Source organism: Neopsephotus bourkii, unplaced genomic scaffold (assembly GCF_033783945.1).
Source record: "Neopsephotus bourkii isolate Nb327-2 ecotype Australia unplaced genomic scaffold, CSIRO-AGI_Nbou_v1 NB_1055, whole genome shotgun sequence".
In the NCBI taxonomy this organism is placed as follows: Eukaryota; Metazoa; Chordata; class Aves; order Psittaciformes; family Psittacidae; genus Neopsephotus; species Neopsephotus bourkii.
Window position 1 is genome coordinate 18,463 of NW_026901544.1, and position 27,430 is coordinate 45,892.

The window sequence follows — 27,430 nt, forward strand, 5'->3', positions numbered from 1 at the left end:
CATATCCCCCCCACTACGTCCCTACGTCACCCCCTACGTCACCAATAAACGTTCTTAACCCTCCCCCCCCTTTATCCGTGTCTATGGCGGCTCAGGCGACCCAGGGCACATCCCCCCACCCCCCCTTTCAACATGGCCGCCTCCATAGGCGGCCGCCATTTTGCCTCGCGCCGCCATTTTAGGCTTCCCCTCTCCTCACACGGAAGCGGAAGCGGGCAGCGCTTCCTCCTTCCGGCTTATGGCGGAGCCCGGCGGGGCCGAGCGGCGATGGTGAGCGGTCGCTATGGGGCTCGCTATGGGGCGGGGGAGCCGGCAATGGAGGCCCCATTGCTCTGTCTGGCCCCACAGGACAGCGAGTTCTCGGACGCGGAAGCGGGGCCGGGGGGGGAGGAGAACGCGCCCGTTTATTGCGTGTGCCGCAAACCGGACATCAACTGCTTCATGATGTGAGTTGGGGGGGGGAATGGACGGGCGACCCCCACTTATGGGGCTGAGACCCCCATTTATGGGGCTGAGAAACATATTATGGGGCTGAGAACCATGTTATGGAGCGAAGATCCCCGTTTATGTGGCTGAGACCCGCGTTATGGGGCTGAGACCCCACATTATGGGGCTGAGACCCCCGTTATGAAGCTGAGACCCCCGTTATGGGGCTGAGATCCTCATTGTGGGGCTGAGACCCCCATTTATGGGGCTGAGACCCCCGTTATGGGGCTGAGATCCCCACTTATAGGTCTGAGACCCCTATTTATGGGGTTGAGACTTCCATTTATGGGCCTGAGACACTCATTATGGGGCAAAGACCCCCACTTATGGGGCTGAGACCCCCATTATGGGGCTAAATTCCCTGTTATGGATCCCTTTTAGGGGGGGTCTGGACCCCTGTGTCCCTCATGGGGAGGATCAGGGGGTGCTTTAAGGGGGGGTGTGTGGTTTAAGAACCCTGGCCCCTATAGGGCTGTTGGGGGGGGGTGGGTTAAGGACCCCCCCTTATTCCCCCTGCCCCATAGAGGATGCGACAACTGCAACGAGTGGTTCCATGGCGACTGCATCAACATCACCGAGAAGATGGCCAAGGCCATCCGGGAGTGGTACTGCCTCCAGTGCCGGGGTGAGCGCATCTATGGGTACACAGGACCCTCACGTATAGGGCAGGCCCTATAGGGGGGGTTCACCCCCTTCCCATTGCGTCCAAACCCCCCTTGTTTGGGCCTATGGGAAAGGGGGTTGGGGTTCGGGTGAGGTTTATGGGGAGAAGGGGATGGTTTGGGGGGGGTTGGGTTCTTTTTAAGGGGGGGGGGGATGAGATTTGGGGTCTTTTAGGGGGGTTTGGGTGCTCTTTGGGGGGATTTGGGGGGGGAAATGGGGTCCTGCCCCCTTTTATGGCTTTTGTGGGGGGGTGAAATGGGGTCGTGCCCCCCTTTTATGGCTGCTGGGGGGGGGAAATGGTGTCCTGCCCCCCTTTATGGCTGTTGGGGGGGGGGAAATGGGGTCCTGCCCCCTTTTATGGCTGTTGGGGGGGGGAAATGGGCTCCTGCCCCTTTTATGGCTGTTGGGAGGGTGGGGGAGGGGATCAAATGTGGGTCCCAGCCCCCCATATTGCCCCCCCCCCATTCCCCCCTTGCAGAGAAGGATCCGAGCCTGGAGATCCGGTACCGGCACAAGAAGTGGAGGGAGAAGGAGCGGGAGCACGAGAGCTCCAAAGCCCAGGAGCTGGCGCTGGAGCAGGGCCGAGCGGCCAAGGTGGGGCCCTATGGGGCTGGGATGGGGTGGGAGGGGATAGAATAGACCCCGCCCCCTCCCTTTAACCCTGCCCCCTTCCCTTTAACCCCGCCCCTTGTCTTTAACCCCGCCTCCTCCCTTTAGCCCCGCCCCCTCCCTTTAACCCCGCCCCCCCTTTAACCCCCGCCCCCCTTGAACCCTGCCCCCCTCCCTTGAACCCCGCCCCCTTGCCTCTAACCCTGAACCCTTGCCTTTAACCCCGCCCCTCCCTTTAACCCCGCCCCCCCTTTAACCCCCGCCCCCCCTTGAACCCTGCCCCCCTCCCTTGAACCCCGCCCCCTTGCCTTTAACCCCGAACCCTTGCCTTTAACCCCGACCCCTCCCTTGAACCCCGCCCCCCCTTTAACCCCGAACCCTGCCTTTAACCCCGCCCCTCCTTTAACCCCACCCCTCTCCCTTTAACCCCGTCCCCGTCCCTTTAACCCCGCCCAACCCCGCCCCCCTCCCTTTAACCCCGCCCCATTCCCTTTAACCCCGCCCCCTGCCCCACAGGGCCCTCACTTGTGGGTCCCGCCCCATAGATCAAGCGCTCGGCGCGGATGTGTGGGGAGTGCGAGGCGTGCCGGCGCCCCGAGGACTGCGGGCAGTGCGACTTCTGTCGCGACATGAAGAAGTTCGGCGGCCCCAACAAGATCCGCCAGAAGTGCCGCCTGCGGCAGTGCCAGCTGCGGGCCCGCGTGAGCGGGGAGAGGGCGCGGGGAGCGCGGTGGGAGCGTGTTGGAGCGTGCTGTTAGCGTGTTGGAGCGTGCTGTTAGCGTGTTGGAGCGTGCTGTTAGCGTGTTGGAGCGTGCTGTTAGCGTGTTGGAGCGTGCTGTTAGCGTGTTGAAGTGTGCTGTTAGCGTGTGGGAGCATGTTGGAGGGTGTTGGTGTGTTGGAGCGTGGTGTTAGTGTGTGGGAGCGTGGTGTTAGTGTGCTGTTGGCATGGTGTTAGCATGTGGGAGCGTGCTGTTAGCATGTGGGAGCGTGCTGTTAGCGTGTTGGAGCGTGGTGTTAGCGTGTGGGAGCGTGCTGTTAGCGTGTGGGAGCATGGTGTTAGTGTGTGGGAGCGTGGTGTTAGCGTGTTGGAGCGTGCTGTTAGCGTGTGGGAGCATGGTGTTAGTGTGTGGGAGCGTGGTGTTAGCGTGTTGGAGCGTGCTGTTAGCGTGTGGGAGTGCACTGTTAGCATGAAGGAGCGTGGTGTGTGTGGGAGCGTGGTGTTAGTGTGTAGGAGCGTGGTGTTAGCGTGTTGGACCGTGCTGTTAGCGTGTGGGAGTGCACTGTTAGCATGAAGGAGCGTGGTGTTAGTGTGTTGGAGCATGCTGTTAGCCTGAGGGAGCGTGGTGTTAGCGTGTTGGAGCGTGCTGTTAGCATGAAGGAGCATGGTGTTAGTGTGTGGGAGCTTGGTGTTAGCGTGGTGTTAGCATGGTGTTGGCATGTTGGAGCGTGGTGTTGGCGTGTGGGAGTGTGCTGTTAGCATGTTGGAGCGTGCTGCTGGCGCATGGGAGCGTGCTGTTGGCATGTGGGAGCGTGCTTTAGCATGTTGTTAGCATGTGGGAGGGTTCTGTTAGCATGCTGGAGCATGCTGTTAGCCTGTTGGAGTGTGTTGTTAGCATGCTGGAGTGTGTTAGTGTGCTCAGAGTGTGTTGTTAGTGTGTTGGAGTGTGCTAGCATGCCGGAATATGGTGTTAACACATCGTTAGCGTGTTGGGAACATGCTGGGAGTGTGTTGAAGTGTGTTGTTAGCATGTTGGAACATGTTAGCATGTTCCAAGCATATTGTTAGCGCATTGGGAACGTGTTGCTAGTGTGTTGGAGAGTGTTAACATGTTGGAGCATGGTGTTAGCGTATTGGGAGCGTGTTGTTAGCATGTTGGAGTGCGTTAGCATGCTGGGAGCATGTTGTTAGTGTGTTGGAGCATGGTATTAGCGTGTTGGAACATGTTAGCATGCTCACAATGTGTTGTTAGTGTGTTAAAACATGTTAGCATGCTCATAGTGTGTTGGAACGTGTTGCTAGTGTGTTGGAGCATGCTGTTAGCGTGTTGGGAGTGTGTTGATAGCGTGTTGGAGCATGGTGTTAGCGTGTTGGAACGCATTAGAGTGTGTTGTTAGTATGTTGGCATGTCCTTGGCGTGTTCTTGGTGTGCTCTTGGCATGTTCCTGACCTGTCCCTTTCTCCCCTAGGAATCCTACAAGTACTTCCCCACCTCGGTGAGTCCTGGAGCCCTTTTGGGGGGCTCCCATCTATGGGGGGGGGGGTCCCTGGGCCCCCTTGGGGGGGTCCTATGGGGCTGGGAGGGGGGTTTGAGGGTCCCTGTGATGCCTGGGTCCCCATAGGAGCAATAGGGGGGTTCCCATTGGTGTCAATAGGGGGGTCCCCATGGTGGCAGTAGGGGGGTCCTCATGGTGGCGGTAGGGGGGTGCCCATTGATGGCAATGCGGGGGTCCCCATGATACCCCCGTCCCCCCATAGTGGCAATGGGGGGGGTGTCCATGACGTATGGGTGCCTCCATAGTTGCAATAGGGGGATCTCAATGGCAGCAATAGGGGGGTCCCCATGATAACCGGGTCCCCCCATGGTGGCAATAGGGGGGTCCTCTCGATACCGAGATCCCCCCATAGTGGCAATAGCGGGGTCCCCATAGTGGCAATAGCAGGGTCCCCATGGTGGCAATAGCGGGGTCCCCATGGTGCAATAGGGGGATCCCCATGGTGGCAATAAGGGGGTCCCCATGGCGGCAGTAGGGGGGGGTCCCCATGATACCCGTGTCCCCCAATAGTGGCAATATGGGGGTCCCCATGGTGGCAATAGGGGGGTCCCCATTGATGGCAGTAGGGGGGTCCCCATGGTGGCAATAGGGGGGTCCCCATGGTGGCAAAAGGGGGTTCCCCATTGACGTCAATAGGGGGGGTCCCCATGATGCCCGCGTCCCCCCATAGTGGCAATAGGGGGGTCCCCCCCATTACCCAGCTGTGTCTCTGGGGTTGCTTTGATGCTGACCCCCCCCCCCCCCCTAAAGCTGTCCCGGGGGCGCGAGGGGGAGCTGGAGCTGCTGAAGGAGCAGCTGGGGGCCACGGGGCCCCCCGAGAGCCTCTCGGACGAGGAGCTGCCGCTGGACCCCCGCCTCTACCAGGAGCTCTGCGCCGGAGCCTTCGATGAGCACGGCCTGGTGAGGACCCCCCCACACCCCCAGCAAATGGGGGCACCCAACCCCCCCCCCAGAATGCACCAAATCCCATTCAAATGGTGCCAAAATGGCCTAAATTGGGCTCTGGGGACCCAAAACCCCTCCAGAATGCACCAAATCCCATTCAAATGGTGCCAAAATGATCTAAATTGGGGTCTGGGGACCCTAAAATGCATCAAATCCCATTCAAATGGTGCTAAATGGCCTAAATTGGGCTCTGGAGACCCTGAAATGCACCAGATCCCATTCAAATGGCTCCGAAATGGCCTCAATTGGGCTCTGGGGACCCCAAAATGCACCAAATCCCATTCAAATGGTGCCAAAATGACCTAAATTGGGCTCTGGGGACCCAAAACTCCTCCAGAATGCACCAAATCCCATTCAGATGGTGCAAAGTGGCCTCAATTGGGCTTTAGGGACCCCAAAATGCACCAAATCCCATTCAAATGGCTCCAGAATGGCCTCAGTTGGGTTCTGAGGACCCTGAAATGCACCAAATCCCATTCAAATGGCTCCAAAATGGCCTAAATTGGGGTCTGGGCACCCAAAACCCCTCCAGAATGCACCAAATCCCATTCAAATGGTGCGAAATGGCCTCAATTGGGCTCTAGGGACCCCAAAATGCACCAAATCCCATTCAAATGGTGCCAAAATGGCCTCAATTGGGCTCTGGGCACCCCGGAACATACCAAATCCCATTTAAATGGCACCAAACTGGCCTAAATTGGGCTCTGGGCACCCTAAAATGCACCAAAGCCCATTCAAATGACTCCAAAATGGCCTCAATTGGGTTCTGGGGACCCCAAAATGCACCAAATCCCATTCAAATGGCTCCGAAATAGCCTAAATTTGGCTCTGGGGACCCTGAAATGCACCAATTCCCATTTAAATGGTGCCAAAACGGCCTCAATTGGGCTCGGGGGACCCAGAAATGTACCAAATCCCATTCAAATGGTGCCAAAATGGCCTCAATTGGGCTCTAGGGACCCCAAAATGCACCAAATCCTATTGAAATGGTGCCAAAGTGGCCTCAATTGGGTTCTGGGGACCCTGAAATGCACCAAAGCCCATTCAGATGGTGCCAAAATGGCCTAAATTGGGCGCTGGAGACCCTGAAATGCAGCAAATCCCATTCAAATGGTGCCAGAATGGCCTAAATTGGTCTCTGGGGACCCTAAAATGCATCAAATCCCATTAAAATGACTTCAAAATGGCCTCAATTGGGCTCTGGGCACCCCAAAATGCACCAAATCCCATTAAAATGACTCCAAAATGGCCTCAATTGGGCTCTGGGCACCCCAAAATGCACCAAATCCCATTCGAATGGCTCCAAAATGGCCTAAATTGGGCTCTGGGGACTCCAAAATGCACCGAATCCCATTCAAATGGCTCTAAAATAGCCTCAATTGGGCTCTGGGCACCCCAAAATGTACCAAATCCCATTCAAATGGCTCCAAAATGCCCTCAGTTGGGCTCTGGGGACCCTGAAATGCACCAAATCCCACTCAAATTGCTCCAAAATGCCCTAAATCGGGCTCTGGGGACTCCAAATCCCCCAAAATGTACCAAATCCCACCAGAATTGCTCCAAAATGGCCTAAATTGGGTTCTGGGGACCCAAAATCCCTCCAAATTGCACCAAAAGCCACCTGAATGGCTCCAAAATGCCCTAAATTGGGCTCTGGGGACCCCTATTAACCCCAAATGAACCAAATGCCACCAGAATTGCCCCAAAATGGCCCAAATTCAGGCTTGGGGACCCCAAATCCCCCTGGTTTAAGCGTTCAAGACCTACCGAGGCGTGTTCTTAGCATGTTAGGGTGTGTTTTTAGCATGTTTAAAGAGCATTGAGGCACATTTTAAGTATATTCGCATGCATCAAAGCATGTTGAAGCGTGTTTTAAGTATGTTTAGGCATGCTTTAGCATGTTTATGCATGTCAAAACACATATATAAGCACACTTAGGCACTTAGCCATGTTTGAGCCCTGTTTAGGCATGTAGAGGTGTGTTCTAAGCATGTTTTGCCATGTTATGGCATGTTCTGAGCAAGCTTATGTGTGCCAAAGCATGTTCTAAGCATGTAGAGGTTCATTGAGACATATTCTAAGCTGTGTTTTAAGCATGCATAAGCACATCAAGACATGTTTTAAGCATGTCGAGCTGTGTTTCAAGCATGTAGGGGTGCATCAGGACATGTTTTAAGCATGTAGAGCTGTGTTTTAACTCTGTAGGGACACATCAAAACATGTTTTAAGCATGTAGAGTTGTGTTTTAAACATGCATAAGTGTATCAAGACATGTTTTAAGCATGTCAAGCTGTGTTTTAAGCATGCAAGGGCACATCAAGACATGTTTTAAGCATGTAGGCTTACATTTTAAGCACGCAGGGACACACTGAAGCATGTTTTAAGCATGTAGAGCTGTTTTAAGCACGAAGGGACACAGTGAAGCATGTTCTAAGTATGTAGAGCTATGTTTTAAGCATGCAGAGACACAGTGAGGCATGTTCTAAGCGTGTCGAGCTGTGTTTCAAGCACACAGGGACACAGTGAGCCATGTTCTAAGCATGTTGAGCTGTGTTTAATCACACAAGGACACAGTGAGCCATGTTCTAAGCGTGTCGAGCTGTGTTTCAAGCACGCAGGGACACAGTGAGCCAGGTTCTAAGCGTGTTTAGGCGTGTTCTTGGCGTGTTCCCCTCCAGCCCTGGCTCAGTGACGCCGAGGACGCCCCTTTCCTCGACCCCGTCCTGCGCAAACGCGCCGTCAAAGTCAAACACGTCAAGCGCCGGGAGAAGAAGTCGGACAAGAAGGTTTGTACTGGTCTATACTGGTTTATACTGGTCTATATGGGGCCTCCTGGTGGGCGGAAGGGGCACAGAGGTCCCACTGGAGAGGCTCCTGGTGGTCTCTGGGAGGTACTGGTGGGCCCCAGGACTGCACTGGTGGGAACTGGAGGTTACTGGGAGCTACTGGGGCTTACTAGGAGGCTCCTATCACGCACTGTCACCCTCATCACCCACTATTGCCCCCTATCACTCCCATCACCCGCTGTTAGCCCCTATCACTCCTATCCTCCCCCATCGCTATCACCTCCTATTGCCCCCATTGCTCCCTGTCACCCCTTATTGCCCCGATCACACACTATCACTCACTATTGCCCCCTATTGCTCACTATTGACCCCATTGCCCCCTTTCACCCACTGTTGCTCCCTATGACCCCCATTGCCCCCTATTGCTCCCTATCGCCCCCATTGCCCCGTCACCCACTATAGCCCCCATTGCCCCCATCACCCCCCATTGCCCCCTATTGCCGCCTATTGCTCACTATTGCCCCCATTGCCCCCTGTCCCCCCCATTCCCTGTATCGCCTCCTATCGCTCACTATTGTCCCATCACTCACTATTGCCCCATCACCCCCCATTGCCCCCTGTCACCCCCTATCACCTCCTATCACCTCCCCATTGCCCCCTATCGCTCACTATTGCCCCATCACCCACTATTGCCCCCATCACCCCCCATTGCCCCCTATCGCCTCCTATCGCTCACTATCGCCCCCATTGCCCCTATCGCCCCCTATCGCTCACTATCGCCCCCTATCACTCACTATCGCCCCCTGTCACCCACTATCGCCCCCCATCGCTCACTATTGCCCCATCACTCATTATTAACCCTATCTCCCCCTATCGCTCACTGTTAACTCATCACCCCCCATTGCCCCGTATCGCCCCCTATCGCTCACTATCGCCCCCTATCGCTCACTATCGCCCCCTATCGCTCACTATCGCCCCCTATCGCTCACTATCGCCCCCATTGCCCCCTATCGCCCCCTATCGCTCACTATCGCCCCCTATCACTCACTATCGCCCCCTTCATCACATCGCCCACTTGACTATCGCCCCCCATTGCCCCCATCGCCCCCATCGCTCACATTCGCCCCCATCGCTCTCTATCGCCCCCTCATTGCTCTCTATCGCCCCCTCATCGCTCTCTATCGCCCCCTCATTGCTCTCTATCGCCCCCTCATCGCTCTCTATCGCCCCCTCATCGCTCTCTATCGCCCCCTCACCCCCCATCGCCCCCTATCGCTCACTATCGCCCCCATTGCTCACTATCACCCCCTATCGCTCACTATCGCCCCCTATCGCTCACTATCGCCCCCCATTGCCCCCTATCGCCCCCCATCGCTCACTGTCTCCCCCTGTGGCCGCAGAAGGACGAGCGCTACAAGCGGCACCGGCAGAAGCCGCGGCACCGGGAGCGCAGCCGCCACCCCGAGCGCGCCGACAGCCGGGACCCGGCGGGGCTGGGCCAGTGCCTGGGCCCCGGCTGCACCCGCCCGGCCCGGCCGCCCTCCAAGTACTGCAGCGAGGCCTGCGGGGTCAAACTGGCCGCCAAGTGAGTATGGACCAGTACGGACCAGTATGGACCAGTAATGGGTATTAGAAACCACTGTGGACTAACATAGACCAGTATGGACCAGTACGGGGTAAACCACTGTGGGCTAACATAGACCAGTATGGACCAGTACGGGGTATTAGAAACCACTGTGGACTAACATAGACCAGTATGGACCAGTACAGGGTAAACCACTGTGGGCTAACATAGACCAGTATGGACCAGTACGGGGTATTAGAAACCACTGTGGGCTAACATAGACCAGTATGGGCCAGTACAGGGTATTAGAAACCAATCAGAATCCCAATGGATCCCACTGATCCCAATAGATCCTAATAGATCCCATTGGCTCCCGTTGCCCTGCAGCCGCATCTACGAGATCCTGCCGCAATGGATCCCATTGATCGCGATGGATCCCACTGATCTGAATAGATCCCAATGGCTCCCATTGATCCCATTGATCCCACTGTCTCCCATTGACCCCATTGTCTCCCATTGACCCCATTGTCTCCCATTGATCCCATTGTCTCCCGCAGCCGCATCTACGAGATCCTGCCGCAGCGCATCCCCATTGATCCCAATGGCTCCCATTGATCCCATTGTCTCCCATTGACCCCATTGTCTCCCATTGATCCCATTGTCTCCCATTGTCTCCCATAGCCGCATCTACGAGATCCTGCCACAGCGCATCCCCATTGATCCCATTGTCTCCCATTGATCCCATTGTCTCCCATTGTCTCCCATTGATCCCATTGTCTCCCATTGATCCCATTGTCTCCCATTGTCTCCCATAGCCGCATCTACGAGATCCTGCCGCAGCGCATCCCCATTGACCCCAATGGCTCCCACTGATCCCATTGTCTCCCATTGATCCCATTGTCTCCCATTGATCCCATTGTCTCCCATTGTCTCCCATTGATCCCATTGTCTCCCACAGCCGCATCTACGAGATCCTGCTGCAGCGCATCCCCATTGATCCCAATGGCTCCCATTGATCCCATTGATCCCATTGTCTCCCATAGCCGCATCTACGAGATCCTGCCGCAGCGCATCCCCATTGATCCCAATGGCTCCCATTGTCTCCCATTGATCCCATTGACCCCATTGTCTCCCATAGCCGCATCTACGAGATCCTGCCGCAGCGCATCCCCATTGATCCCAATGGCTCCCATTGACCCCATTGTCTCCCATTGATCCCATTGTCTCCCATTGATCCCATTGTCTCCCATTGTCTCCCATAGCCGCATCTACGAGATCCTGCCGCAGCGCATCCCCATTGATCCCAATGGCTCCCATTGATCCCATTGTCTCCCATTGATCCCAATGGCTCCCATTGATCCCATTGTCTCCCATTGTCTCCCATTGTCTCCCATTGTCTCCCATAGCCGCATCTACGAGATCCTGCCGCAGCGCATCCCCATTGATCCCAATGGCTCCCATTGACCCCATTGTCTCCCATTGACCCCATTGTCTCCCATTGTCTCCCATTGTCTCCCATTGTCTCCCATTGTCTCCCATTGTCTCCCATTGACCCCATTGTCTCCCATTGATCCCATTGTCTCCCATAGCCGCATCTACGAGATCCTGCCGCAGCGCATCCAGCAGTGGCAGCAGAGCCCCTGCGTGGCCGAGGAGCACGGGAAGCGGCTGCTGGAGCACATCCCCATTGATCCCAATGGCTCCCATTGACCCCATTGTCTCCCATTGATCCCATTGACCCCATTGTCTCCCATTGACCCCATTGTCTCCCATTGATCCCATTGTCTCCCATTGATCCCATTGTCTCCCATTACCCCCATAGCCGCATCTACGAGATCCTGCCGCAGCGCATCCCCATTGATCCCATTGTCTCCCATTGATCCCATTGTCTCCCATTGTCTCCCATAGCCGCATCTACGAGATCCTGCCGCAGCGCATCCAGCAGTGGCAGCAGAGCCCCTGCGTGGCCGAGGAGCACGGGAAGCGGCTGCTGGAGCGCATCCCCATTGATCCCAATGGCTCCCATTGATCCCATTGATCCCATTGTCTCCCATTGTCTCCCATTGATTCCATTGTCTCCCATTGTCTCCCATTGTCTCCCATTGACCCCATTGTCTCCCATTGATCCCATTGTCTCCCATAGCCGCATCTACGAGATCCTGCCGCAGCGCATCCAGCAGTGGCAGCAGAGCCCCTGCGTGGCCGAGGAGCACGGGAAGCGGCTGCTGGAGCACATCCCCATTGATCCCAATGGCTCCCATTGACCCCATTGTCTCCCATTGATCCCAATGGCTCCCATTGACCCCATTGTCTCCCATTGTCTCCCATTGTCTCCCATTGTCTCCCATTGTCTCCCATTGTCTCCCATTGATCCCATTGTCTCCCATTGTCTCCCATAGCCGCATCTACGAGATCCTGCCGCAGCGCATCCAGCAGTGGCAGCAGAGCCCCTGCGTGGCCGAGGAGCACGGGAAGCGGCTGCTGGAGCGCATCCGCCGGGAGCAGCACCAGGCCCGCCTGCGCCTGCAGGACATGGAGCGGCGCTTCCACGAGCTCGAGGCGCTCATCGCCCGCGCCAAGGGGCACCCCCCCCGCGACGACGAGGAGGTGGGGACCACAAAACACCCCAAAACCCCCCCTTAACACCCCAAAACCCCCCCAAAACACCCCAAAACCCCCCCAAAACACCCCAAAACCCCCCAAAACCCCCCCAAAACACCCCAAAACACCCCAAAACACCCCAAACACCCCAAAACCCCCCCAAAACACCCCAAAACCCCCAAAACACCCCAAAACCCCCCCAAAACACCCCAAAACACCCCCAAACACCCCAAAACACCCCAAAACCCCCCCAAAACACCCCAAAACACCCCAAAACCCCCCCAAAACACCCCAAAACCCCCCCAAACACCCCAAAACCCACCCAGAACCCCCCCATCCGGGTCATAGGGACTCTTTGTATGGGGGACTCCTTACTCATCCCCCCCTCCCCTTTGCTTTGGGACCCCCCCAAAACCCCCCCATCTGGGTCATAGGGACCCTTTATATGGGGGACTCCTTACTCATCCCCCCCCTCCCCTTTGCTTTGGGACCCCCCAGAACACCCCCATCTGGGTCATAGGGACCCTTTATATGGGTGACTCCTTACCCATCCCCCCCTCCCCTTTGCTTTGGGACCCCCCCAAACACCCCACTGAGGTCATAGGGACCCCGCTGAACCCTTTAACCCCCCCCCCTTGGCTCCTTGGGATCCCCTGAACCCTTTAATCCGCCCCCTCCCCTTTGCTTTGGGACCCCCCCAAAACCCCCCCATCTGGGTCATAGGGACCCTTTCTATGGGTGACTCCTTATGGGGCCCCCATCTGGGTCATAGGGACCCCACTGAACCCTTTAACCCCCCTCCCCTTTGCTTTGGGACCCCCCAAAACACCCCCCTAAGGTCATAGGGACCCGGCTGAATCCTTTAACCCCCCCGCTTGGCTCTTGGGGACCCCCCCTTAACCCTTTAACCCCCCCCATCCCTTATGGTTCAGTCCCCATTGAACCCCAAACCCCCCCCCCCCTTGGGTCCTGGGGTCCCTCCCACCCCTTTAACACCCCCGCCCGCATCCCCCATACTTGGGATCCACTGAACCCCAAAACCCCCCCTCAGGGTCATAGGGACCCCATTGAACCCTTTACCCCCCCCTTGTCTCTTGGGGACCCCTAGAACCCCAAAACCCCCCAAGGCTCCTGGGGACCCCCCCATCCCCTTTACTTCAGTCCGCATTGAACCCCCAAATCCCCCCCCTTTGTCTCCTGGGGTCCCCCTGAACCCTTTCCCCCCCCATCCCCCATCCTTGGGGACCCCCCTGTACCCCAAAACCCCCCCATTTCTTTTGGGGTCCCCCCCATCAGAGCACGGAGGGGGACAGCGAGGACACGGACCTGCAGATCTTCTGCGTCTCCTGCGGTCACCCCATCAACCCCAAGGTGGCGCTGAGGCACATGGAGCGCTGCTACGCCAAGGTACCTGTGGGTCCTATGGGTCCTATGGGTTCTATGGGTGCTTATGGGTCTTATAGGCGCTTATGGGTCCTATGGGTTCTATGGGCACTTATGGGCCCTATAGGGACTTATGGGTCCTATGGGCACCTATGGGTCCTATGGGCACTTATGGGTCCTATGGGTCCTATGGGCACTTATGGGTCCTATGGGCACTATGGGTCCTATGGGTACTTATGGGTCCTATGGGTACTTATGGGTCCTATGGGTACTTATGGGTCCTATAGGCACTATGGGTCCTATGGGCACCTATGGGTTCTATGGGCACTTATGGGCCCTATAGGGACTTACGGGTCCTATAGGCACCTATGGGTCCTATAGGCACTTATGGGTCCTATGGGTACTTATGGGTTCTATGGGCACTTATGGCTTCTATGGGCGCCTATGGGTTCTATGGGCGCTTATGGGTTCTATGGGCACTTATGGGTTCTATGGGCGCTTATGGGTTCTATGGGTTCTTATGGGTCCTATGGGCACCTATGGGCCCTATGGGTACTTAGGGGTTCTATAGGCACCTATGGGTCCTATGGGTACTTATGGGTCCTATGGGCACCTGTGGGCCCTATAGGCACTTATGGGTCTTATAGGCACTTATGGGTTCTATGGGCATTTATGGGTCCTATGGCTGCTTATGGGTTCTATGGGCACTTATGGGTCCTATAGGTACTTACGGGCCCTAGAGGCACTTATGGGCTCTAGAGGCACTTGTGGGTCTTATAGGCGCTTATGGGTTCTATGGTCGCTTATGGGTTCTATGGGCGCTTATGGGTCCTATAGGCACCTATGGGTCTTATAGGCACTTATGGGTCCTATAGGCCCCTATAGGCACCCGTGGGGATGCCCCCGAGCTCAGCAGCAGCCCCACAGAGCCTGGGGGCTTCCTAATGGGTGCCCTAAGGGGCTATAGGGGTCATATGGACCCTGCTGTGGGGTGGTGGAAGGCCTTCCTATGGGGTACAGGGGCTTCCTATGGGGTATAGGAGCCATATGTGGGGCTATATAGGGGATATAGGGTATCTTGGGAGGCTGTATAGGAGGCATTATGTGTTGCATTGAGGCTATAGGGGTCATATGGACTGCTGTAGGGTGGTATAGTGGCTTCCTATGGGCTATAGGGGCCATATGGACCCCGCTGTGGGGCTATATAGGAGATACAGGGTACCTTGGGAGGCCATATAGAGGGGTTATGGGTTATATCAGGGGGCTACAGGGCTTGTATGGACCCTGCTATGGGGCTCTATAGGGGCTCCTTGGGGGCTATAGGGTGGCTATAGCATATCTTGGGGGGCTATAGGTGCCCTATGGACCCCACTGTGGTGCTATATAGGGGATATAGGGTACCTTGGGAGGCTGTATAGAGGGGATATGGGTTATATTGGGGGCCTATAGGGCTTGTATGGACCCTGCTATGGGGCTCTATAGGGGCTCCTTGGGGGCTATAGGGTGGCTATAGCATATCTTGGGGGGCTATAGGTGCCATATGGACCCCTCTATGGGACTCTATGGGGGGGTCTCTATAGCACCTATAGCACCCCCCCTTCCCTTTACTGCAGTACGAGAGCCAAACATCCTTTGGGTCCATGTACCCCACACGCATCGAGGGGTAAGTATGGGGGTTGGGGGGGCACCCATGGGTGCCCCCCACCCCCTTACCCATGGGTGCCTCCCCCCCCCCATAGGGCCACCCGCCTCTTCTGTGACGTCTACAACCCCCAAAGCAAAACCTACTGCAAGCGCCTGCAGGTGCTGTGCCCGGAGCACTCGAGGGACCCCAAGGTGAGGGCACCCATGGGTGCTGGGGGGGTGCTGACACCTCGCTATAGGGGGCACCCATGGGTGGTGGGGGGTAATAAAGGGGTATGGTGGGGGGGGGGCAAAGGGGAGGGGAGTGGGGTTATGGGGATGGAGGAGGTTGGGGGCACCTGTGGGTGCTGGGGGGTGCTCAGAGGTGGGCTGGGGCAGGCACACTACAGTGTGGGTGCTATAGGACATGTGCATGGGTGCTGTGGGGAACGCACACGGGTGCTATAGGGCACACACGGTGTTATAAGGCACACACATGGGTGCTGTGGGCCACGTGTTCTATAGGCCACACACACGTTCTTCAGGGCACATGTGCTCTATAGGGCATACACACGTGTTCTATAGGCCACACACGTGTTCTGTAGGGCACACATGCTCTATAGGGCACACACGTGTGCTGTGGGGCACACCCATGGGTGCTATAGGGCACACACACGTGCTCTCTAGGGCACACACACATGGATGCTATAGGGCACACACACCCACGTGGGTGCTATAGAACACACTCCCATGGGTGCCATAGGGCACACACCCACGTGGTCGCTCCGCGAGTTTCCCCCCCACCCACGTGACCTCCCCCCCCACCCACGTGACCTCCCCCCCCGCAGGTGCCCGCGGACGAGGTCTGCGGCTGCCCCCTGGTCCGCGACGTCTTCGAGCTCACGGGCGAGTTCTGCCGCGCGCCCAAGCGCCGCTGCCACCGCCATTACTGCTGGGAGAAGCTGCGGCGCGCCGAGGTCGACCTGGAGCGCGTGCGCGTGGTCAGCCAATGGGAGGGCACGGAGGGAGGGGCGGGGCGGCGGGGGAGCCAATGGGAGGGAGGGAGGGGCGGGGCGGTGGGGGAGCCAATGGGAGGGAGGGAGGGGCGGGGCGGTGGGGGAGCCAATGGGAGGGACGGGGGGGCGGGGCGGAGAGGGAGCCAATGGGAGGGAGGGGAGGGAGGGGCGGTGAGGGAGCCAATGGGAGTGGTGGGGGCGCCATAGTGCCATGAATGGGACGCACCAGGGGCATCAATGGGATGGTGGGAACGTAGCAAGGGAACCAATGGGGTGCTGGGGGGACAGCATGGGAACCAATAGGGTGCCGGGGGCGCCCTAGTACCATCAATGGGACGCACCAGGGGGACCAATGGGATGGGGGGGGTTAGCAAGGGCACCAATGGGGTGGTGGGGATGTAGCAAGGGAACCAATAGGGTGATGGGGGCACTCTATTGCCATGAATGGGATGCCAGGGGCACCAATGGGGTGGGAGGGGGGCAGCAAGGGCACCAATGGAGTGCTGGGGGCGCCCTAGTGCCATCAATGGGACGCACCAGGGGCACCAATGGGATGTTGGGGATGCAGCAAGGGCACCAATGGGGTGGGGGGGGGCAGCAAAGGCACCAATGGGACACCAGGGACACCAAGAGGATGCTGTAGGGGGGACACCAAGGGCACCAATGGGATGCTGAGGGGGACACCAGGGGCACCCCAATGGGGCGCTGGGGGTACCCCAGGATCTCCAGTGCCATACCAGGGGCACCCCAGTGTCTTGGGCCCTGTCCCCATGGGCATCCCAATGTCCCATCCCTGTCCCCATGTCCCTGTGCTGTGCACTGGCCCCATGGGTATCCCCATTTCCTTGTCCCTCTCCCCATGGGTGTCCCCATGATCCTGTCCCTATCCCAATGGCTGTTCCCAATGTCCCTGTCCCCATGGCTGGCCCCTTGTCCTGTCCCCATGGGTATCCCTATGGCCTTATCCCCATCCCCGTGGCTGACCCCATTTCCCTGTCCCCATCCCCATGGGTATCCCCATGTCCCCCTCCCCATGGCTGTCCCCATGTCCCCATCCCCATGGGTATCCCCCTGTCCCTTTCCCTATCCCCATGTCCCTGTCCCCATGGGTATCCCCATGTCCCCCTCCCCATGGCTGTCCCCCCCTCTCCCCACAGTGGTACAAGCTGGACGAGCTCTTCGAGCAGGAGCGCAACGTGCGGGCGGCCATGACGAACCGAGCGGGGCTGCTGGCGCTGATGCTGCACCAGACCATCCAGCACGACCCCCTCACCACCGACCTGCGCTCCGAGCGCTGACCCCCCCATTGACCCCATGGACACCCCCATGGACACCCCCATGGACACCCCCCCATGGACCCCCCCATGGACACCCCCAGGCTGCTGGCGCTGATGCTGCACCAGACCATCCAGCACGACCCCCTCACCACCGACCTGCGCTCCGAGCGCTGACCCCCCCATGGACCCCCCCATTGACCCCCCCATGGACACCCCCATGGACACCCCCATGGACCCCCCCATGGACACCCCCAGGCTGCTGGCGCTGATGCTGCACCAGACCATCCAGCACGACCCCCTCACCACCGACCTGCGCTCCGAGCGCTGACCCCCCCATGGACACCCCCATTGACCCCCCCATGGACACCCCCATGGACACCCCCATGGACCCCCCCAGACAGCCCCATGGACACCCCCATGGACCCCGACATGGAGGATGCTCCCCTATGGACCCTCTAATGGACTCGTCCATGGAACCCTCCATAGAAGATGCTCCCCTGTGGACCCTCCATGGACTCGTCCATGGACCCCCCCCCTAGGACCCACATGGACCCCTCCATGGCCACCCCCATAGACACCCCCATGGACCCCTCCATGGACACCTTCATGGACCCGTTCATGGACCCCTCCATAGAGGATGCTCCCCTATGGACACTCCATGGACCCCTCCATGGATCCCCCCATGGACTCCTCCATGGACCCCTCATGGACTCCTCCATAGAGGATGCTCCCCTATGGACCCTCCATGGATCCCCCCATGGACTCCTCCATGGACCCCTCATGGACTCCTCCATAGAGGATGCTCCCCTATGGACACTCCATGGACCCCTCCATGGATCCCCCCATGGACTCCTCCATGGACCCCTCATGGACTCCTCCATAGAGGATGCTCCCCTATGGACCCTCCATGGACTCGTCCATGGACCCCCCCCCAGGACCCCCATGGACTCTTCCCATGGACCCCTCTATGGAGGATCCCACCCCTCCCCCATTGATCCTACCCCCACCCTGCTGCCCCCCCAATAAAATGGGTTTCAAGGGAGGTGGATGTGGGGTGTCTGTGGGGCTGGGGGGGAGGGGCGGTTATAGGGTTGGGGGGCATCTATATGGCCCTGGGGCTATAGGGCCAGGGGGTTGATAGGGTGGAGGGTGGCAATAGAGCTTGGGGTGTCTATAGGGATTGGGGGATTTATAGGGCGGGAGGGGCACATGGAGCCCAGAGGTCTCCTATAGGGCCGGAGGAGGGCCCTATGGCATCAGAGGGGCTTTATGGGGTTGGGAGATCCCTATGGGGAGCAGGGGGGTGTCCTATAGGGCTGAAGAGGCTCTATAGGGCCAGGGGTGTCTGTATGGGGTCTGATTGGGGTACTTATGTGATCTATGGGTGGGATCTATGGGGCCTATGGGGTCTCTATAGGGCTTATGGGGTCTCTATAGAGTCTATGTGCTCCCTATGGAGTCTACGGGGGCTCTGGGACCCGGCGAAGCTCATTAGCATAACCCCGCCCCCCCTCCGGCGTCACGTGCCGCTCCCCCGCGCGCGCGGGCTCCCGCGGGAAGCTGGCTGCTGGTGGGTGGGCGGTGGCGCAGCGTCACGTGACCATCGCTCATTTGCATCAACCCCGCCCCCCCTCCCGTCAGCTGACGTTTCTTTCGGGGGGTCACGTGGCGCACCTCTTCCTCCTTCAGCCGCGCCAAAACCACGCCCCTTCCCCCCCTCCGCCGCGTCTCTCTTTCCTCATTGGCCAAAGCCGCATCACGTGGTGTACCCCCCCACGCTGTTTCCCGCGCGGGTTCTTCCGCTTCCGGCTCCCCGAGGCCACGCCCCTAGGCCCCGGCCACGCCCCTCGCTCGCTGCTCCCGCGCCGCTGCGCCACGATCGGGACCGACCATGAAGGAACCGGTACCGAGGGGGGCGAAAGGAGCGGGGGGGGTGGGAGGGGGAGGGGCCGGTTTTGGGGGGTGGTTGTGAGGGGGGAGGGGCAGTTTCGGGGCTGTTTTGGGGGGGGGAGGGTTCGGTTGGGGGGGTGTTTGTAGGGGGAGGGGTGGATTTGGGGTTCCTGAGGGGGGAGGGGCTTTTGCTGTGGTGTTTGGGGAGGGGAGGGGTTGGATTTGGGGGTTTTTTTGGAGGGGAGGGGTCAGGTTTGGTGGGGCAGGGGGGGTTGGGGGAGGGGAACCGGTTTTGGGGTGTTTGAAGGAGGGGAAGAGAGGGGTTTTGGGGGGGCGGGGGGGGTTAGAGTTCTTTTGGGGGAGGAAAAGGCGGTTTTGGGGTGTTTATAGGGGAGGGGCCTGTTCGGGGGGGGGGAAGGGGAGGATTTGGGGGTGTTTGGGGGGGGAGGGGCAGTTTCTGGGGAAACCGGAGGGGGGGGAGGGGCAGGTTTAGAGCAGGTTGGGGGGGGGGGCGGGAGTTGAGTGTGTGGAGGGGGGGGAGGGGCCGGTTCCGGAGGTCACGGGGCCGGGAGGGGGCGGGGCCTGGTTGTGTTTGGGGGCGGAGCCTGAGCGCGGCAGCGGCGCGGGGAGTGGTGCAGGGGAGGCTATGGGGGGGTTGGGGGGGGTTAGGGTTTTGGGGTGATTTAAGTGGATTTTGCGGTGGTTTAGGTCGGTTTTGGGGTGAATTAAGTGGATTTTGGGGTGCTTTAAGTGGATTTGGGGATGATCTAAGTGGATTTTGGGGTGACTTACGTGAGTTTTGGGGTGAATTAAGTGGATTTTGAGGGGTTTAGGTGTGTTTTGGGGTGAATTACATGGATTTTGGGGTGATTTATGTGGGTTTTGGAGTGCTTTTGGTGGATTTTGGGGTGATTTCGTTGGATTTTGGGTGCTGTAGGTGGATTTTGGGTGCTGTAGGTGGATTTTGGGGTGCTTTAGGTGGATTTTGGGATGATTTTGGTGGATTTTGGGGTGATTTCGTTGGATTTTGGGTGCTTTAGGTGGATTTTGGGGTTATTTCGGTGGGTTTTTGGGTGATTTTGTTGGGTTTTGGGGTGATTTTGGTGTATTTTGGGGTGCTTTAGGTGGGTTTTAGGGTGCTTTCAGTGGATTTTGGGGTGATTTCGCCGGATTTTGGGGTGATTTAGGTGTATTTTGGGGTGATTTCGGTGGATTTTGGGGTGCTTTAGGTGGGTTTTGGGTTGATTTCGCTGGATTTTGGGCTGATTTCGTTGGATTTTGGGCTGATTTTGGTGGATTTTGGGGTGATTTTGCTAGATTTTGGGGTGCTTTAGTTGGGTTTTGGGGTGATTTAAGTGGATTTGGGGGTGCTATAGGTGGGGTTTGGGGGTGATTTTGGGGTGATTTCGGTTGATTTTGGGGTGATTTTGCTGGATTTTGGGGTGATTTAGGTGTATTTTGGGGTTATTTCAGTGGATTTTGGGGTGCTTTCACTGGATTTAGGGGTGATTTCGGTGGGTTTTGGGGTGCTTTGGGGTCCCTGCTGACCCCCCCGTCCCGCAGTAGCCCCCCCCGGGCAGCATGGCGGAGGGCTGGGTCGAGTGCCCCGCGCTGGGGCCCGGCTGGAAGCGCCGGGAAGCGTTCCGGAAGTCGGGAGCCACCTGCGGCCGCACCGACACCTATTACCAGAGGTACCCATGGGGCGCCTGTGGGAACCCCCATGCCCTTAACCCCCCATAGGGGTGCTTATGGGACCCCCATATCTTTAACCCCCCATAGGAGTGCCTGTGTGAACCCTGTATCCTTAACCCCCCCATAGGGGTGCCTATGGGACCCCTGTATCCTTAACCCCTATATAGGGCACTTATGGGACCCCCATATCCTTAACCCCCCCATAGGGGTGCCTGTGGGACCCCCATATCCTTAACTCCCCCATAGGAGTGCCTATGGGACCCCCATATCCTTTATCTCCCCCCATAGGGGCACTTATGGGACCCCTGTATCCTTAATTCCCCCATAGGAGTGCCTGTGTGACCCCCATATTCTTAACCCCCCCATAGGGGTGCCTGTGGGACCCCCATATCCTTAACCCCCCATAGGGGCACTTATGGGGCCCTCATATCCTTTACCCCCCCATAGGAGTGCCTGTGTGACTCCCATATCCTTAACCCCCCCATAGGGGTGCCTATGGGACCCTCATATCCTTCACCCCCCCATAGGGAGCTTATGGATCCCCCATACCTTAACCCCCCCATAGGTGTGCCTATGGGACCCCCATATCCTTAACCCCCCCGTAGAGCACTTATGGGGCCCTCATATCCATTATCCCCTCTATAGGGGTGCCTGTGTGTACCCCATATCCTTAACCCCCCCATAGGGGTGCCTATGGGACCCTCATACCCTTAACCCCCCCATAGAGACACTTATGGGGTCCCCCACTTCCCCCCCCTCCAATCTACCTCTTTAAGCCCCCCCCTTTACACCCAGATCATTTCAAGCCCCCCCCATCTCCCCCTATTTTAGGGTACTGGGGACCACTTTAGGATGCTCTACTCTTAAATCCCCCCTGCCCATTTCCCTTCTCCTTCCATACATCCCCATGCTTCCCATTGGGTTTTGGGGTACCCCCCCCCCACAATGGAACCCCAAAGGGGGTGGGGGGGGTTTGGAGACACCCCCCCCATGATGTTGGGGTCCCCTCCAGCCCCACAGGGGAGAAGTTTCGGAGCAAGATCGAGCTGAGCCGGTTCCTTGGACCCGAGCGGGACCTGGGCAACTTTGACTTCAAGAATGGGCTGGAGCGTGCTGGCCCCCCAAAAGTGAGGGGGGTCCCCAATACATGGGGGGGTCCCCAATACATGGGGGGTACCCAAAAGTATGGGGTGGGGGGGAATGAGAGGAATGAAAAGGAACCAGTTGGGGGGGGCACTGTGGAATTAGGGGGTACCCTAAAAAGGGGGGGTCAAGGGGGTAAATGAAGAGGGGGGGGTCTGAATATGGGGGTGAAATAAGGGGGGGAACCCTTAAACTGGGGGGGAAGGCAGTACTTAAGGGGGGTACCCAAAACTATGGGGTGGGGGGGGATGAGAGGACCAAAAAGGAACCAATTGGGGGGGGTATTGTGGAATTAGGGGTACCCCAAAAAGGGGGGGTCAAGTGGGTAAAAGAAGAGGGGGGGGTCTCAATATGGGGATGAAATAATGGGGGGTCCTCAGTACTTAGGGGGCGCCCAAAGCTATGGGGGGGGGGAATAGGAGGACCAAAGAGGAACCAAGTGGGGGGGGGCACTATGGGTACCCCAAAAAGGGGGTCAAATAAGGGGGGGGTCCCCAAAATGGGGGGATGTCTCAAGGGGGTGATGAAATGAAATGGGGGGGTTAAGGGGGTAATGATGGGGGGGGTCCCCAAAGTAGGGCAATGGGGGTCTCTATGGGGGTGGAACAAGGAGGGGGGGTCCTCAAAATGAGGGGGGCTCAATGGGGAGGTTGAGGAGACCCTAAATTGGGGGGGAAGGGGTTGCCCCAAAAGGGGGAGCCTTTAAGGGTGGGGACTCCAAATGTGCCCCCCATAACCCCCCCCCCTTTTCCTCCAGGCCCGGAAGGGCCCCAAATGGAACCAACCCCAAGGGGCCACCCCGGAGCCCCCCCCCGCGCCCGAGGAGCCGGTGGGCGGGGCTGAAGCTGCGGAGGCCCCGCCCCCTTCGGTGGAAGCCCCACCCCCGGTGGAAGTGGCCACGCCCCCTCCTCCACCTCCTCCGGCCGAGGCTCCGCCCCCTCCGCTGCCGGACCCGCCCCTCCCGCGGCGCACCCGGAAGCGGCCCCCTCCGGAGGTCCCCCAGCAGGGGGCGGTCATGTGAGTGAGGGGGCGTGGCTTAGGGACTGGTCCATTGGGGGTTGCAATGGAGGGGGGGTTCAAGTGGTCATGGGGGGGGTCTTGAGGGGGCTGGGGGGGGTTCAGGGGGTCCTGGGGGATTTTGGGGGGTCCTGGGGGGGGGTGAGGGGTCCAGGGGTTGCCTGGAGGGGGTTGGGGGGGTCCTTGGGTGCTGTTGGGGGGGTCTCATCCTCCTGTCCCCCCCCCCCCAGGTCCTGCGCTGGCTGCCAGGGGCTGTTCCCAGGGGTGACGCCGCCGACTCAGCGCCGGTGCCGCTGGCTCTGCCCTGAGTGCCGGGGTGAGGTTCAGCATCAGCAGCATCTGAGCCTTCATCTCCATCATCCTCTGAGCCTTCATCCTCATCATCCTCTGAGCCTTCATCTCCATCATCAGCATCACCTTCTGAGCCTTTCTCCCCCATCATCCTCTGAGCCTTTCTCCATCATCATCATCACCTTCTGAGCCTTCATCCTTCATCATGCTCTGAGCCCATCTCCATCTCCATCATCATCATCACACTCTGAGCCTTCTTCCTCCATCATTCTCTGAGCCTTGCTCGATCTCCATCATCATCATCACCACCTGAGCCTTCCTCCCCTATCATTCTTAGTCTTTCTCCATCTCCATCATCACCTTCTGAGCCTTCCTCCTCCATCATCCTCTGAGCCTTCATCTCCATCATCAGCATCACCACCTGAGCCTTCCTTCTCCATCATCCCTTGAGCCTTCTTCCATCTCCATCATCATCATCACCACCTGAGCCTTCCTTCTCCATCATCCCTTGAGCCTTCTTCCATGTCCATCATCAGCATCACCTTCTGAGCCTTCCTCCTCCATCACCTTCTGTCTTCCTCCCCCATCATCCTCTGAGCCTTCCTCCATCTCCATCATCATCATCACCACCTGAGCCTTCCTCCTTCATCATTCTCTGAGCCTTTCTCCATCTCCATTATTAGCATCATGTTCTGAGCCTTCCTCCTCTATCATCCTTCCTCCATCTTCATCATCATCACCTTGTGAGCCTTCATCCTCCTCTCAGCCTTCCTCCATCCCCATCATCATCACCCTCTGAGCCTTCTCTCTCCATCATCTTCCTCAGAGCATTCGTCCTTCATCACCCTCTGAGCCTTCCTCCATCCCCATCATCACACTGAGCCTTCCTCCATCCCCATCATCACACTGAGCCTTCCTCCTCCATCATCACCCTCTGAGCCTTCCTCCATCTCCTCCATCATCGCCTTCTGAGCCTTCCTCCTCCATCATCACCCTGAGCCTTCCTCCTCCATCATCATCCTCTGAGCCTTTGTCCTTCATCACCCTCTGAGCCTTCCTCTTCCATCATCACCCTCTCAGCCTCCCTCCATCCCCATCACCCTTCTCTGAGCCTTCCTCTATCCCCATTCTCCTCTTCCTCTCCCCCCCCCCGCACTCCTTGGAGCCTTCCTCCCCCTTCCATCTCCCTCCTCCCATCATCACCATCATTGGGATGCTCTGAGCCTTCTTCCTCCTCTTCCCATCCCCTTTATGGGTACCCAAAGTGGGGGGGCTCAGGGGGGTACCACAATGCCCCCCCCCAACCCCCTCTCTCCCCCCCCAGCACGCAGACGGGACTTCAACCGGGAGCAGCGTTTCTTCAAGGTACCCCCATTCCTTTAATGGAGGATGGGGTGGGGTGGGGGGGATGTTGGGGTCCCCCCCCCCACCTTACCCCTGACCCCCCCCCGTTGCAGCGGGTTGGCTGCGGCTCCTGCCAGGCCTGTCGCATCCCCCAGGACTGCGGCATCTGCAGCGCCTGCGCCCGCCCCCCCCCGGCCCAGGGCCCCAAGTGCCTCCTGCGGCGCTGCCTGCGCATCGTCAAGAGGGTACCGACCCCCCCGACCCCCCCCGGAACCCCCCCATGACCCCCCCAGCACCTCCTGACCCCTCCCCCTCAGCACCTCATGACCCCCCAATGACCCCCCCCAGCACCTCCTGACCCCTCCCCAGCACCTCCTGACCCCTCCCCCAGCACCTCCTGACCCCCCCCAGCACCTCCTGACCCCTCCCCCCCAGCACCTCCTGACCCCCCCCAGCACCTCCTGACCCCTCCCCCTCAGCACCTCCTGACCCCCCCCCACATCCTGACCCCGTGCCCCCCCTCACTCCTGACCCCCCCCGCATCCCTGCCCCATGCCCCCCCTCACATCCTGACCCTCCCCCCAGCACCTCCTGACCCTCCCCCCAGCACCTCCTGACCCCCCCAGCACCTCCTGACCCCCCCCATGACCCCCTCATCCTGACCCCCCCATGCCCCCCCTATCACCTCCTGACCCCTCCCCCCCAGCACCTCCTGACCCCCCCTGGGACCTCACCAGCACCTTGTTGTTACCCCATGTTATCCCATGTTGTTATCCCATGTTATCCCATGTTATCCTATGTTATCCCATGTTATCATGCCATGTTATCCCATGTTGTTATCCCATGTTATCCCATGTTATCTCACATTACCCCATGTTATCCCATGATGTTATCCCATGATGTTATCCCATGTTACCCCATGTTGTTATCCCATGTTACCTCATGTTGTTACCCCATATTACCCCATGTTATCCCATGTTGTTCCCCCATGTTACCCCATGTTACCCCATGTTATCCCATGATGTTACTCCATGTTACCCCATGTTCCCCCATGTTATCCCATGTTATCCCATGTTACCCCATGTTATCCCATGATGTTACCCCATTCTATCCCATGCTGTTCCCCCATGTTACCCCACGCTATCCCATGTTCCCCCACATTAACCCACGCTATCCCATGTTATCCCATGTTCTTACCCCATGTTCTCCCATGATGTTCCCCCATGTTCCCCCATGTTATCCCATGTTATCCCATGTTATCCCATGATGCTATCCCATGTTATCCCATGTTATCCCATGTTATCCCATGTTCTCCCATGTTATCCCATGTTCTCCCATGTTATCCCATGTTATCCCATGTAATCCCATGTTCTCCCATGCTATCCCATGTTATCCCATGTTCTTACCCCATGTTATCCCATGATGTTACTCCATGTTATCCCATGTTCCCCCATGTTATCCCATGTTATCCCATGTTCTCCCATGTTCTCCCATGTTATCCCATGTTCTCCCATGATGTTCCCCCATGTTCCCCCATGTTATCCCATGTTATCCCATGATGCTATCTCATGTTCTCCCCTGTTGTCCCCCACATCCGCTTCCCGCCGTGGCCCTGCAGGGGCTGGGCTGCGGCTCCTGCCCCGGCTGCGTGGCCACCGAGGACTGCGGCTCCTGCTGCATCTGCCTGCGCCGCCTCCAGCCCGGCCTCAAGCGCCAGTGGCGCTGCCTGCGCCGACGCTGCCAGCGGCCCAAGGTGGGGCGCCCGCACGCACCTCCCACAGCACCCATAGGCACCCCTAGAGCACCCATAGACCCCTATAGCACCCCTATAGCTCCCTATAGCACCCATAGACCCCTATAGCACCCATAGACCCCATAGACCCCTATAGCACCCATAGCACCCATAGACCCCTATAGCCTCCTATAGCACCCATAGACCCCTATAGCACCCATAGCACCCCTATAGCACCCCTATAGCACCCATAGACCCCTATAGCACCCATAGACCCCTATAGCACCCATAGACCACTATAACCTCCTATAGCACCCATATAGCTCCCTATAGCACCCATAGACCCCTATAGCACCCTATAGCACCCCTATAGCACCCATAGACCCCTATAGCACCCATAGACCCCATAGACCCCTATAGCACCCATAGACCCCTATAGCCCCCTATAGCACCCATAGACCCCTATAGCACCCATAGCACCCATAGACCACTATAGCACCCATAGCACCCCTATAGCACCCCTATAGCACCCATAGACCGCTATAGCCTCCTATAGCACCCATAGCACCCCTATAGCACCCATAGCACCCCTATAGCCTCCTATAGCACCCATAGCACTCCTATAGCACCCATAGACCCCTGTAGCACCCATAGCACCCCTAGACCGCTATAGCACCCATAGACCACTATAGTGTCCCATAGCACCCATAGACTCCTATAGCACCCATAGACCCCTATAGCACCCATAGACCACTATAGCACCCATAGACCCCTATAGCACCCATAGACCCCTATAGCGCCCATAGACCCCTATGGCACCCATAGCACCCCTATAGCACCCATAGACCCCTATAGCACCCATAGCACTCCTATAGCACCCATAGACGCCTATAGCACTCATAGACCCCTATAGCACGCATAGACCCCTATAGCGTCTTATAGCACTCATAGTTTTCTATAGCATTCTGTAGCACCCCTACCTATAGCACCCATGGACCACTGTAGCATCCCATAGACCCCCTATAGCATTCTGTAACCCCCCATAGCACCTCATAACCCCCTGTGAGCCCTGCACCAGCGCTGCCAGCAGCCCA

At 58.1% G+C, this 27,430-nt stretch overlaps 2 protein-coding genes across 2 annotated transcripts; both read left to right on the top strand.

The window, feature by feature from the left end:
* The first annotated feature begins 197 nt into the window (after window positions 1-197).
* On the top strand, window positions 198-17,257 carry LOC133216487 (CXXC-type zinc finger protein 1-like). Its single transcript, XM_061361224.1, has 15 exons — window positions 198-270; window positions 349-446; window positions 1,011-1,111; window positions 1,628-1,743; window positions 2,304-2,459; window positions 3,946-3,972; window positions 4,783-4,932; window positions 7,656-7,763; window positions 9,164-9,348; window positions 11,727-11,934; window positions 13,225-13,335; window positions 14,925-14,974; window positions 15,051-15,147; window positions 15,783-15,935; window positions 17,108-17,257. Exons 1-15 carry the CDS (start codon window positions 268-270, stop codon window positions 17,246-17,248), a joined length of 1,704 nt encoding a protein of 567 aa, XP_061217208.1. The 5' UTR covers window positions 198-267; the 3' UTR covers window positions 17,249-17,257.
* Window positions 17,258-20,653: 3,396 nt separating this feature from the next.
* MBD1 (methyl-CpG binding domain protein 1) lies at window positions 20,654-26,357 on the top strand (the record flags this gene model as incomplete). The annotated part of the gene is made up of 7 exons (XM_061361229.1): window positions 20,654-20,808; window positions 21,822-21,936; window positions 22,710-22,969; window positions 23,200-23,285; window positions 24,585-24,625; window positions 24,718-24,849; window positions 26,223-26,357. Coding segments are annotated over exons 1-7 (879 nt in total), but the record flags the coding sequence as incomplete, so codon positions are not given.
* Window positions 26,358-27,430: the final 1,073 nt, after the last annotated feature.